At 47.6% G+C, this 14,863-nt stretch overlaps 1 protein-coding gene across 1 annotated transcript in view; it reads right to left on the bottom strand.

Moving 5' to 3' along the window:
• The window catches only part of TRAF3 (TNF receptor associated factor 3), a 116,669-nt gene that overhangs the window by 25,377 nt on the left and 76,429 nt on the right, over positions 1–14,863 (bottom strand). The window contains 4 exon segments of the mRNA XM_036843017.1: positions 873–1,040; positions 1,660–1,764; positions 4,259–4,310; positions 6,003–6,248. Of these exon segments, the coding sequence (XP_036698912.1) occupies positions 873–1,040; positions 1,660–1,764; positions 4,259–4,310; positions 6,003–6,247 (570 nt within the window). The 5' untranslated portion in view covers position 6,248.

Here is a 14,863-nt window from a genome sequence, read left to right as displayed (position 1 = left end):
TGCTCAAGGCTGCCCCCCATCAACTGCGCACCTCGCCTCTGCTCTGTGCAAGGGGAACTCTACCTGCTGAGTCTGTTCCACCTCGGAGCCTGAGCCCCACCTGCTGCTCCCTCTGCCCCAGCGCTCTTCCTGCGTCGTCCTGACTGCCTCAGGAGGGCCCGCTCTGATCACCCCTCCTCCCCTGTTGCCAGTTTGTCTTCATAGTACTTATGATCTCTTCCCACTGGAAGATGAGGGTCACCACTGAACCTGCAGCTCCTAGAACAGTGCCCAGCACACAGCAGGTATGCAGTAAATACGTATTCAACAAACAAATATTTGAGGGTGTCTACACCACTGACTCTTTTTAAAGTTTGTCCTCCATCCCAACACCTGTTTCTCTTTGATTTACATATAAGTGATCTGATTCTAACATGCGCACAATATAAAACTGTGCCAAAATAATGGAGGCATGAAAACATTTTCAATTCCCATCTCTCTCCAGGAGAGACCGCTGCACTTCAATACTGCAGGATAAATTACCCTGTTGAAGTGATGGTTATGTCACGGAGCCGTAAAATGATTAAGCAATCCAACAAGATTTTAGAGGCTATTCCCTGGCACAAGTGAAAAATTCTACCTTTTTTGAATAATCGGTCTTCATTTTTTTGGCACCGCAAATGGCAGTCAATCTAGGCAATGGAAAATTAATTGCATAAACCAAAATGGGCAAAACAAATGAAGCTTAACTCTGAAATAAAGTCAGATGAAAATTGCTATTTACGCCTATCTTTTCTCTTTATTTCTGTTAGAATAGTCATTTAACAAGCTATTCTGCGGACAAACGACATCTGAATGGAGTAGAAGGTGGGTGAAACAAGAAAACACCGCACCTGCAACGTGATCATCGGGACCTGGCTTTTGCAGTGGCTGCACGTGGCCTCACGGTATTTACAGGCCTTGTCCACATGGTCACGCAGGTCCTTCCTCAGTACCTTCTCTTTGCAGTCGGCACGGACACACAAGAGCTCCTCAAACTGGCAATCATTCTTCAAATGCACCTGTAAGACAGACAATTCAAAGTTCTTAATCGGCAAAACTCCAATCTGAAATACCAAATTCTAGCCTCTATGCAATTAAATCCCACAAAAATGTTTCTATCTGCTGCTAGATCAGCTTTTCACAGAGAAGAGTGACAAATGTATCAAGAGACACTGAATTTCATGTTCCATTTAATGATTACTCAAACTATATTGCTTTTGAAGAATTAAGTCAATTAACTCTTCTTCCTGGATAAATAAATGGTTATCTGCTAAGGACTTTGTTTTATTCCAATTCAAATATCTTTCCAGGATAAAATATGATACTAATCAAAAAAACATAAGAAGTTACGTGGAATTTCATGGTTATAAAAAGGAGAAGGTTTTAATGGGCCTTCTACAGTCAAAATTCAATTCAGATTTCTTTCTACTCTAAATAGGGTGGGGTGTTCAAAAACCAATTGACAGTTCTGCCTATGATGTCATTAAAAATAACACTTCATACCCAAATGGCTCTGACTGCTTTCAGAGTTGGTTGTGTCTGAAAGATTAACGCAAACATGATCTTAAGGGGCCACATTGTACTGACCAGGGACTCGTATTTCTGGATGTAAAGCCGACACATCACATCCCCACTTACCAGCAGGTGCCCCAGTGCTAACTGCTCTACACAGCCTCTGCCTTCGTTCCTACAGTATATCTGAAGGGCCAGAATCTCTCTCTTGCAGCAATTATCCTTAAACACCTGAAATTGAAAGTTAGCTGTTTTAGAGGATTAATATTTCTTAATCTCCACATGCTGCTATTTTAGACAAGGCAAAACCACTGTAAAAAAAAACCATGAGAACATCCCTTAAGTGGGCCTCAGAAAGCATTAAGGACTATTTTAATCTCTCTAAGTAGAATGAAGGAGCCACCCCAACTAAGAGACACAATTTAAACAATAAAACCCTAACTACCACCTTTTATTAGATAAACCAAAAGTAAACAAGTTATACTGAACAACTGAAGATCACTTTGGAGCAGCACACATTTTGGATTAACTCTGACACACTCAAGACGAGGACACACCAGGACCAAGTTCACATCTGGATCCTGGAGATTTCCAGGCGCCAGCACTGCCGCGGGTGGGACCTCCCATCAAGGGACCAGGGCAGAGCCTGCTACAACTTGGATGCCTTTCTAGATCCTTGCCAGAGAAAGAGAGAAGCTACTGTAAAAGACAATATTTTGCAGATGGTTTGTAAAACATTTATTTTGGTTCTTGCTCCTAAGGTTATGTCACTAGTAACTCATTTTTCACCAAGAAGAAAGCATTAGCCTGCTATGTAAGAAACTTTTAAAAATATATGTTGCAAAGACTGGGGTTAATCCAATAATGAAAATGTTTCCCTTTGAAAATGAAAACCTCCCTTTAATTTCATTTTTCCCTTGGAAAACAAATACTCTCACTCCTTCTAACAACACAAGCTACACCGTCCTCATCCTCAGGCATTTCTAAGAAACGCCCACACGCTGACACCGTAACAGGGGGAACAGGGAGCTCAATATGCCTTTCTAGACTCCACAAGAAAAGAAATAGAATCAACAGCTGTTAAGAGTTAAAAATAAACTAATTTGGAGTCAAATCTAATCCTTTGTAAACATGACTTTTTAAAAAAGGTCATAATTTTAGATATTAAAGTAAACAGAACAGGTATTTTTAACCAGTAATAAATAAGCTTCCTTTCTGTGCCATTAAGTTCCTTTTCTTTTTTTTTCTCCTTTGGCTATGCCTCACGGCTTGTGGGATCTTAGTTCCCCCACCAGGGATTGAACCTGGGTCCACGGCAGTGAAAGCACCAAGTCTTAACCAATGGACTGCCAGGGAATTCCCTAAGTTTCTTAAATCATTTACCTTTAGGGAGAAAAAATATAGAATGAAAATATCAGAATAATAAAAGTACAGAATTTTAGAGCTGAAAAAGATCTAGTATCGTTACTACAACTGTCCCATTTTACAGATGGGGAAGGGGAGGCCCCGGGGGTGGCCACCATCCTCAATGACCCACCGAGGGGTTGATCTCCATCTCCCAGGGCCCAACCAGCCCCACATTTTCCCACGAGGATCCATGGTTTCAGTCAGTCTCATTTATGATTCTTCAACAAATCTAGTAATTCTTCTTCAGCTATCAATGCCATTGAAAAATAAGGATAATAACTCCAAATAATGAAATGAGACACTGAAAAATTCATCTTAGCCCATTGTTTCAACCTTTTCTCCTGGTCACATTGGTTAGATACATGTTAAGACAAGAGGTAGAACTGAGTGATTTGTTTTTCTTAAAAACAATCCCTTCCATACTAAGTGAAGTCTTTAGTGGCAGGCAAATGCTAAGGAAGAACAGGTACATGGACGTTCGGCCAATTCTGTCTCTGAACCGCCCAGAGCAGGTGACATCGGATGCCCCGTCCCGGCAGCCCACAGGCACCCGTCACCAGCAACCCTCAAATCACCACACTCAGCTGTGCTGCTTAACAACAAAGCCATGGGAAAACCCCAGAGTGAGAATTTTACTGTACAATTTAATGACCTACATTAAAAAAATTGTTAGGTTCATTAATCAAAATATCAGAACCACATATTTTTATTGATATTTTAAGTACTTCAAGAACGAGTCGTTTCAAACTAGAAGTGTGCCTGGCAGGGCCTGGCAGGGCGTGGATGGCCACAGGGATGGGTGAGAAGGGCCCAGGGCCCCTGCGCGCTGATCTGCAGGACACTCGTGAGCATTTGCTGGCATCCTCGACCACGTTGGGGAGGAAGGGCTGAAACCTCACACGTGTCTTAATGACTTCGAGATGCTGCCTGGGGGCAGGGAGAGAGCAAATCCAATGGAACCCCTCAGCCTAGCACTGCTTGAAGGTAGAGCGCAGGCAGGCATCTGGGATAAAGACCCGAGACGACAGTGCACATCTCTGCACTTTACTTACTCCTCACCCACCTGGGGGTCTTGGGAGGTGAACCCATTACTGACACAGGTGAGGAGATAGGCTCAGGGGTCACGCAGCTCGGGACCTGCCCAGCGGATCTGCCCCGTCTGTCCCGGTGTTTACGTGACACAGTCCCCTGCCTCGACCCTGCTCCATCAGCTGTCAACTCAGAGAAACTCGGAGCCAGGGCACTGGATGCAAACTACGTGGGAGGCACTACCCAGCGCAAAACAGTGACAAAATAATTTATTAAACACCAAGAATACCTTGTCTTTGCTGATGCCTTCTCGACACGCAGTGCATTTCGGGCTGGAGGAGCTGAGGAGAAACACACAGTAAATGCGTTAGAGTGAAAGCCACCTTCTCATCTGAACCCACTGGATATGGTGAACCGTTCACTTTAGGGTCATGTCTGCCGTGCGAAGCTCAGAGCAACCACCAGAGCTTCAGGATGCCCCGGTGAATTTGGTTTTAATACGGTTTAAATAGGAGAAAAGGGCTAAATACTTTTTTTAATAGTAATTTTTCATAAGGAAGTTTTTAAGCAGAACAGCTTAGATCAGTCCCTCTTGGAAAGTCCCTTTCAATTAAAAGTGAAATTTTATTTCAGAAACCAAAAGCAGCTCTCTGTGAAGGTGCTCTTCAGCGTGAGTGTCCACAGCTATCAGGAAAGCCTCTGAATGGTTCTGCTTTATAAGCACAGCCAGTGCTTTATCCACAGGCTATTTCCTTCACAGTGTATTGAAAGGATGATTCAATTCCATGGACTTGAACAGTGTGGGAATTTAAAGCTGACCCTGTCTAAAGAAACCACTGGTCTCCTACATTATTCTTGTCCCAAAACTCAGGACACTAGCCACTGTTCCCACGCTGCCCTTTTCTGGACTTGATTCTCACCCCATCCCGGGCCTGGAAACCACCTCCTAGAGATTAAAAATAAAAACTAATTTTGAGCGCTCCCTCCTTCCAGGGCCCCTGCCCTAGACAGCCCAAAGGCGCCCGGAGTCCAGGCCGGGAGTGGCAGCAGAGGCTTCAGGAGGAGGGTGCAGGGGGCACGGGTGCACGGGGGCCCTGCGGAGGGGCAGGAGGGCCGAGGGTCAGTGCAGGAGGAAATTAACACGTTTTACAACAAAAGCTCACTCATTCAGCCTGCGTTAATATGGAGCTTGTGCCAAACTGTTTTAATCACGGGGATCTTTTCACATCCTTAGACCCCGGGGCTGAGCGGCACCTGGGTGGGATCCCCTGACACCTGCAGAACACACAGCAGGAGGAGCTCAAGAAGCAAAGAAGGGCTGAAACCAAAAGAGTAACAGCCCCTGGCCCCTTCCGCGGGGCCAAAGTGCAGGGAAATCAGGTGCTCTGAGCCTACTCTGCCATCACTAAGCTCCAACCAAGAGTTATTTTACCCACAAGTTGGCAAAGCTGAGTTCACCGTTGGGGATGAGTGGATAAGAGCAAGGCGGGAAGTACCCAGAGGAGGGTGCCGGGAGGGAGGCTGCGCTCAGCGGCGGGTCTGGAGGAGCAGCGGGGCAGCCTTCCCGGCCCTTGTCCGCTGCTGGGGACCCAGGCTGAGCACAGTGCCCGGCACCCCGCCCAGGAAATACCTGTGGGATGAACGAAGATGCTCTCTCAGCCAACGTTAATTAGCTCTGCTGTAAAACTCCAGCCTCTCTGACACCCGATTCTAAATGGCATCAATGCCCAGCTGACAGGCCCGTGAGGGCTGCTGCGGGTTCCCTGACACTCACTGGATTCCACTCAGCTTCGGCCTGGCCCATCCCTCCCCTGGCCCTGTTCCCCAGTCCCAGCCCCCAGGCGCTCGCCCCAAAGGGCCCCACCGTCATTTGCAGACGGGATGTCTCCTCCCCATACTGTGAGCGCCTCCAGCAAAACTTGGCCACGCAGATGGAGACCCGGGCACCAGGGCCGAGACCTCGCTGGAGAAGCTGGGGAGGGGCTCCCTGAGTCTGCGGGCCGGGCCCCGGTCCCCTGCGTTGGGGCACCCACCTGAGCAGGGCGCCCATGCAGGTCTCGCAGAAGCGGTGTCCGCACTCGGTCTGCTTGGGGTTGCAGAGCACCAGGCGGCACTTCTCGCACTTGTACTTGTCCTCCACGGCCTTCACGAAGCGCTCCTTGTAGCCCCCCTGCTCGGGGACCAGGACGGCAGGCCCAGTGCCGCGGTCAGGGTGCAGCTTCAGTGGGGGGTTGGCTGGCAGGGTGCCGGCTGCGTCCAGCTTTTTACTTGGCTCCATCCTGCGGGGGGCGGGGGGGGGGTGTCCATCAGAGACACACGCCGGGAAGCACAGGGTGCCGACGGGAAGCCCGGGAGAGCCAGTGCGTGCGCTCTCCCTCAGCCTCGAGGACACACGGGTGCCCCTCCAGCCTCCAGCACCTGACGGAGCAGGACGCCGCCATCAGACACACCTCCTGCCCAAGGACCTGCTACAAGGTACAAACTGCATCATTAAGGCTCTTTAACTTAAAATACAGATGATACTCTGCCGTAACGTTAAATTCTACGCATCATTCTGATGGCGTGGCTGGAGCCGCAGCTGCTCTCAGCCAATTTCATTTCCTTGTGAGACTCGCTGCGCTGCCAGGTGATACAACCCGACCCAGGGCAGTGTCACCATGGAGCCCAAGGCCGGACCCACTCCTCTCACCAGCGACGGCACCTCCCTCGGGGTCCTTCGCACTCCGCCTGCCCACGGGGCGGCACCCGCCCAGCCCCCTGCACGGAGCCTGTGCCCTGCAGCCTTGGGAGGTGCGTCCTGGGTTTGCGGCGACCCTGTGCTGGGGGGGGGGGGCGGTGGAGGGGACCCCGGGCTGGGTCTCTGCGCCCTCTGCCTTCTGGGAGCGCACAGGTGGCCGGTCCCCCCCTGCGAGTCCCCGTCGCCAGGGAAAGTAGGAGGGGCCTGGAGACCAGCCACAAAGACCCCAGGCCCAGCAGCCTCGGCAGCAGCGCATCTGGCGGCCCTGCAGGGAAGGTGCTTGCACAGCTCGCCGGGCCTCTCAGGGCTGCGCTGCGCTCCTGCTCCATCCACCGGTCTCTGCGGCTGACGACAAGGGCCAAATGCTTTCTCCGCACGAGGCTGTGGGCATCCGCCCGCATACCCACCCTGCCCTCCTCAGCCTGAGGCTCCTCGCCAGCCGGCTGCGGACTCAGGTTCTGCGGGAACCAGGGCGCACCCCACCCTAGACCCCAGGGTGCCCAGGCGGGCTGCGGGCAGAGCCCAGCTCTCCCAGCCTCATGCCTCACGCCGCCTCTTCCTGCCTCTCCATGGGGCTGAGGGAAGGAACATTTCGCAGCTGGGACGTGTAGGAACCACACAGTGAGCAGTACGTGTGACAGGTAAATGACCTGGTGTTTCAGCCACACTCGGGTTACTTTTAACAAAACAGCACATTATCGTGCAAAGCGTGGGAGCCTCCTATGAAATCTATTTGTGAAACCAAAACAAAGAAGATTTCAAAATGACCCCAAAAGGCCAGCAACCCTTTGCTCACCAACTTGTTGATTAGAATCCTGTTCATCAAGGTGCTAAGTAGGAAGGTGCCCGTCAGGGAAAAGGGTCAACCAGGAGCCGACCTGCTGCCACTGGCCGCCCCCCCCACCGCCCTTCTGCAGATGCTGAGCCCAGCCCCACTGCTCCCTGCCGGGAACGCCCCCCCCCACCTCCTCCGGGAGGCTCACCCTGCTCAGCCCACCCACCCCACCCCTTGGTCCGTCCTCCCAAGACTGCTTGTTTATGGTTTATTTACTGCCTATCTCCCTGTGGCAGGATGCAAGCTCCCCAGCAACATGGGTTTGGATACGTTCTGTTGACTGACAAACACCAGGCACCTAGAATCGCTAGTGTCTGATGGGTAGAAGGTTCTCATCTTATCTCAACTCAAAAACACACATTTGTTGAGTTAACAAATAGAGGGAAAGAAAGGTGAGGTCTGAGCCACTCATACCAAACTGTGTTCCTGTGAAACCAGAAAAAAGAAAAAAGAAAAAAAAAAAAAACAGGAAAAGAAAACTCTTCAGATTTCACATCTGATCTCATAGCTTCATACCCTGAAAACCCTTGCTTTGGTTTAGCATTTTATCCTATAGTGCGTAAAGAAGCCGTGTGTTCAATAGTTTTTAGTGAGAAATGTTTGATTCTTTGGAGGTGAATTCCTATTTCAAATATGAGAGACAATTAACTTAAGATCAAGTTAATGACAAATAATAAATGTTCCTTTACCTATAACATGTCATACTCTGTATAGACAAATGAAGAATATAGTTTTAGATCCTTGGTTTTTATAGGCTGCTTAAGATAAGTGAATGGATGCAAGTATCCCAAGAACATAAGGAGAACGTCACAGCAGCCTGTCCTGAAAGGCAGAGCACAGCCTGCGGCCAGCAGGTGTGCCAGGACTCACCTGGAATGTGAGGTGCTGACGTGGGTATCTCTGCAGCGGGCCCCAGGGGCCTCTCACAGTCCTGCATCCTGGCCCACGCACGGCCCACTCCTGAGCTAAGCTGCTGGCTGGAGAACGAGCCTTTGGGGAAGGAGGGAAAGAGGCCCTGCAGTGCTTAGACAGCACGAACAAGGAAAATACCAGACCTCCTTTACCTAATATTCACAAGTAAGGAAGGAGAAAACTATCTAAACGTGAAATGTCCAGAATAGGCAAATCCATAGAGACACAAAGTAGATTCATGGTTGCCAGAGGCTGGGGGGAGTAGGTGCATCTACTAATGGGAACAGGGCTTTCTGGGGTGATCAAAGTGTTCCGGAATTGGATACTGGGGATGATGGCACATTCTGTGAATATACTAGAAACCACTGAACTGAATGCTTTAAAAAGGTGAATTTTATGGTACGTGAATTATATTTCAATTTAAAATCTAACCAAGAATATTACAAAGTAACTGTTTAAGATGGTTGGTTCCATTTGGGTTTGGTTAATTCGTGACATTTATACACAGTGTCATACACTTTAAAATGTAAGACTAAAACCAAGAGTGGATATGCCTGACGCTGTGGGCAGTGCCTGACACATAAGGGGACGGTAAGATTTCTTTGTAACAACAGTACCTGCTCACAGAGAAAACAACAACAACTAGACACGGGGGTAACGTGTAAAGAGTCAGTGCCAGATCCCCGGACGGCAACTACCCAGAGGCAGCGCTCCCCTGGGTGTTCAGTGCGACTGTTCAGACGTCCAAAAACAGCAAATGCACACAGAGGAAAACGTGTCTCCACAAGCTGTGCTGTACGTGCAAACTAACCTACAGCTTTTCTTCCGTCACCTACAATGTGTCCTGGGCGCTTTTCCACATCAGCAAGCAAAGACGCACTTCGTTATTGTGAAGGGCCGCACGGCACTCCCCTGCATGGTTTACCAGTCCCACTCATGGCGAGCTAGGCTGGTTTTGGCTTATATTATAAACAAACTGCCATGAGCACTCCTGAATGCATCTTTGTACATTTAGGCAAGCACACAGCAACACAACTGCTGGGTCAAAGATGATGTGCGTTTTAAAATACATAATCACTGCTCGGGATTTCCCTGGTGGTGCAGTGGTTAAGAATCCGCCTGCCAATGCAGGGGACATGGGTTCGAGCCCTGGTCCGGGAAGATCCCACATGCCACAGAGCAACTAAGCCCGTGCGCCATAACTACTGAGCCTGCGCTCTAGAGCCCGTGAACCACAACTACTGAGCCTGCATGCTGCAACTACTGAGCCCGCGTGCCTAGAGCCCGTGCTCCGCAACAAGAGAAGCCACCGCAATGAGAAGCCCGTTCGCCGCAACTAGAGAAAGCCCGCGCACAGCAACAAAGACCCAACGCAGCCAAAAATAAATTAAAAAAAAAAAGTATACATATATAATCACTACCAAACATCTTTCTAAAAAGGTTGTCCATTGTATACTTCCTCCAATGGTTAGTAAACTAATAAACATTATTTTAGAGGACAGCAGCTCATTTCACTCAAACACTGATGCTCCCGACTTTGTTTCGGCCACAGCCGGGTTTTCTGGAGGGCACTGCTGGCCTTGTTGGTGAGCACATCTCAGGTTCTTCTGCAGTGCTGTCGGCAGGCACTGCCACGCAATGCTGGAGGGCACACCCGCCGGCCTCCTCCACGAGTGGGAGAACCCTTCCTCAGGTGAGCGACTCTGCAGAGGTTTGCCAAACCAACCACATTTTATTTCAACAGACAGCTGGGCACCTACAACGTACACAGCTCTGTGCCTCGCGTGTCAGGGCACAGGGATGAAGGAGACTGTCCTATCCTTAGGGGCCTCTGCGGGAGTTGTGAGGCAGGTGAGCACTCCAGGGTTAAAAGGTACAAGCGGCGGCAGACGCTGAGAAACGTCACCTGAGAGGTTACAAAGGGCTGCGGACCTTCAGAACAGGAGGCTAGCACCTCTGTTTGGGGGAGATGGGGGGTTTCCTGAGTGGCATTTGTGGTATGATTCCAATTCTAGCAGAGGAGGAAAGAAGGAGGGCAGGCAGACACAGCACCATTAGGTGGTTGTGGAGGGGAACCGGGAACTGGGGGCTCTGGGGGAGGAGCCGGACAGGCAGGGCATTCGGCCCTGAGGGGTCTGGGTGGGAAGGACGGCCTGGTGCCCCTTCCCTGAGGCAGATCCTTGGGCACAGCTTTTATCCTCTGGGCCTCACGTTTTCTGTTCCCGTGAAAAAGTGAAAAAGAATTACTACCCCTAATTCTCATGGCATTACCACTGATGTATGATACAGAGGATCCCTCTGCAAACTCTGCAGCACTATACAGAGAAGATACACTCTCCTCCAGCTGGGGTCAGGAAGTCTGTCGGGATCGCGCTGTTTCCTCATCTTAGACAGCTCAAAGCCTCTTTGAAAAGCCCTTCTCAGCAATTAGGCAAGAAAAAAAAGAAATAAATGACATCCAGATAGGAAAGGAAGAAGTAAAACTATTTCTATTTTCAGATGACATAATCTTGTGTATAGAACATACTAAGGAATCAACTAAAAACAAGCCAAACTAATAAACTTGTTCAGCAAGGTTGCAGAATACAGGATCAATATATAAAAACCAGCTATATTGCTATACACTAGCAATGAACAATCCAAAAATAAAATTAAGAAAACAATCCATTTAAAAGAGCACCAAAAAGAATAAAATATCTAGGAATAAATGTGACCAAAGAAGGGCACGATGCATATTCTGGAAATCATAAAACGTTGTTGAAGACATTAAAGATGTAAATAATGGAAAGATACCCCATGTTTATGGACTGGAAGACAACATACTACTCACACTGATCTACAGATTCATCTCAACCCCTATCAAAACCCTAGCTGTTTGGTTTTTTTTGCAGAAATTAATAAGCTAAACCTAAAATTCATATGGAAGTACAAGAGACCCAGAACAGAAAAAACAGTCTTGAAAAAGAAGAACAAAGTTGGAGGACTCACACTTCCTTATTTCAAAACTTACTACAAATTAATCAGGATACTATAGTACTGGCAGTAAGGACAGATATATGGCCAATGAAACAGAACTGAGAGTCTAGAGAGAAACGCTTACATTTATGGTCAACTCATTTCTGACCAGGGTGCCGAGACCATCGATGGGGAAGGAACAGGATGCACTCCGGGTCAGAGATCTCACTACTGTCACAGAACAAAGCAGGCTCCGCTCCTAGCTGTCCTCCTCACAGCTCTTTCAGTCTGTGCTGGTGGCCACCGCCCATCAGCTGCCGAGACACCTCCCTCCTCCCTCCCAGGTGCTCAACTCAGCAGAACTCTGGGACAGAAAGTACCGCTTCATGGAGAACAGGTTGAGGGGGTCCAAGACCTCCCTGGCTGATATCTTTCCCTGCCTTTCAAAAAATGTACTATGTGATATTTGACACATAAAAAAGATTATGTGCAATATACACGCAAGGTAAGAATACAACAACAAAACCCCAGAACCCACTGCCCATTTAACAGTCACCGTCTACCTGTGTGCTCCTTCCTCAGCTATCCTCCTGCCTCTCTCCAAAAGTAAATATCAGCCTGAACTTCGTATTTATAATTTTCTTACTATCATATATTTTTCTTCTTAAACAATATACTTTTGCCCGTTTTTAACCTCATAAAAATGATATACCATATGTAGTCCTCTGCCATCAGTATTACATCTACCCATGTTTGCTGTGTATAGTAGACATACTTCATTCATTTTCACTGCAGTATAATATTCCATGATGTACTTATCTATTTTCTTAACACACTGCTTCCAGTTTTTGCTATTATGGACAGTCTGTTCTGAACATTCTGGCACATCTGTTCTGGGGCTCTCATCTCATATAAGTTTCTCTAGGGTGCATACTCTAGACCAGGGGACTGGGGTTCAGCAAACTATAACCTATGGGTCAAAGATAGTCAGTAGCCTATTTTTGTTAGGCCCTTGAGTTTAAAATGCTTTTTAGATTTTTAAAGAGTCGAACAAACAAATGAAACAAAGGCAGCTGTGTGACAAGACTGTGCGCTGCCCACAAAGCCTAGAACATTTACCACCTTGCCCTTTACAGAAAGAATCTGCCAGCCCCTGCCCCAAACTCTACGTCTAGAGTGCAGAGGAACGGCTGGTTAGCAGGGTGCAGGCGCGGCCAATTTACAAGCTTCTCTTAACCCACACCCTCCCTCACCAACACTGGGTATCATCAGACATCTTAATTTCTGCCAACCTAGCAGGTACGATGGTCCCTTTTCTTCCTTACTCTGATTAATTAAACAGGTTTAGCATCTTTTTGTACACTCATGGGCCACTTGTCATTCTCCTTCTGTTGAAATGCCTGATTGCGTCTCCTTTGCACTGTTTAATTGGGTTATCGGTCTCTTAAAATATTGATTTGTAGGTGTTATTCATATGTTCTGACTGCTAATCTTTTGTTAGTTATATGTATATGTTTTTCCCCTAGGTTGTGTCTTGACTTTAACTTTATTTATGTATTTTAATGAAGAGAAGTTCTTAATTTTAATGTAGTCAAATGTATCCTTTTATTTTATTTTTTTTTTAAATGTATCCTTTTTTTTTTTTTTTTTAAAGAAATTCACGTTCTTTATTTATTTATTTATTTATTTATTTATTTATGACTGTGTTGAGTCTTCGTTTCTGTGCGAGGGCTTTCTCTAGTTGCAGCAAGTGGGGGCCACTCTTCTTCGCGGTGCGCGGGCCTCTCACTGTCGTGGCCTCTCTTGTTGTGGAGCACATGCTCCAGACACGCAGGCTCAGTAACTGTGGCTCACGGGCCCAGTTGCTCCGTGGCATGTGGGATCTTCCCAGACCAGGGCTCGAACCCGTGTCCCCTGCATTGGCAGGCAGATTCTCAACCACTGCGCCACCAGGGAAGCCCTTAAATGTATCCTTTTAAAGGATAATCTTTATCTGTATCTTGGCCTTTTAAAAATATTCAGATTAGCTCATGGGTGATGCTGATGAAAAAGGGACGACCTAGTATATAGGAAACCAAAATAGAAAACAGCTCTGATTCTATCACAGAATTATTTTCAAAAGAAGGATATTCTGCTCAAATAAAACTAGCAAATGTGCCACCAACTATGTCAAATAGACTCATATCACTCAAGGAAAATATTCTTCCTAAACAAAAGATTATTCAAGACAGAGATGGACCCCGAGCAGGGCCCAGTGGGCAGGCCTGGGACCGCGCCCTTCTGTATCAGTGAGACAGCTGATGTGGGCCTTAGCTGGACCAAGGAAAGCAGGAGCTTGACTCCTTGGCAGGTGCCAGGGCTGGTGGACGAATGAACACGCCCAGGTTTACTGACAATCCCAGTCTCTGCCAGCGACCAAGGTCACGACAAGAAGTCCATTCTGATTTGAAGTGTAAGAATCACCTAAAAACCTCCTAAAACAACTACAGCGACAGGAACGATGTCTTTAAGTTTTTTTGTTTTTTTTTTTAAAGAAGATTTTACTTTTTATTTTTATAAATTTATTTATTTATTTATTTATTTTTGGCTGTGTTGGGTCTTCGTTTCTGTGCGAGGACTTTCTCCAGTTGCGGTGAGCGGGGGCCACTCTTCATCGCGGTGTGCGGGCCTCTCAGTATCGCGGCCTCTCTTGTTGCGGGGCACAGGCTCCAGACGCGCAGGCTCAGTAGTTGTGGCTCACAGGCCTAGTTGCTCCGCGGCATGTGGGATCTTCCCAGACCAGGGCTCGAACCCGTGTCCCCTGCATTGGCAGGCAGATTCTCAACCACTGCACCACCAGGGAAGCCCTTTAAGTCTTAAAATAAGATAATTACCCACCTATTGTGTCCTGAGGAAAAGGGAGCTCTGGATTTAGGAAAACCACCTTTGGAGGCAAATTTTTCACAATCAGCTCAGAGGCAAACAACAGTGAGCACTGCTATAGTTGGATGCTGATGGGGTGTATCACCTTAAGACCACATACAAAGTCATGCAGAAGGAGAACCACTGAGGTGAATCTGCTTCGGATGTCCTCCCATCTATGTAACAGGGAGGGTGAAAACCTCAAGATCAGCAAAGGAAAACAAAATTTCTATCTGCAGGACCAAAGTTTTCAACATCAACAAGGGAGGACACAATTTTTACTAGAATGCCCTCCAACCAACAGGCACACAAACATTAATAATAATTTATTTTATCTTTTGTACTGTTTACCTTTGTAAGCCATCATAATTCCTTTTAGAAATCAGGTGGGGTGTACATAAATTAGGCAAACTCAAAATTGGTCACAACGTTAAGAACAGACTAGTGGACTTCCCTGGTGGCGCAGTGGTTAAGAATCCACCTGCCAATGCAGGGGACATGGGTTCAAGCCCTAGTCTGGGAAGATCCCACATGCCAGGGAGCAACTAAGCCCG

Source organism: Balaenoptera musculus, chromosome 2 (assembly GCF_009873245.2).
Source record: "Balaenoptera musculus isolate JJ_BM4_2016_0621 chromosome 2, mBalMus1.pri.v3, whole genome shotgun sequence".
Taxonomy (NCBI): Eukaryota; Metazoa; Chordata; class Mammalia; order Artiodactyla; family Balaenopteridae; genus Balaenoptera; species Balaenoptera musculus.
The sequence above is the reverse complement of the archived record's forward strand: the minus strand, read 5'-3'. Positions and strand labels throughout refer to the sequence as shown.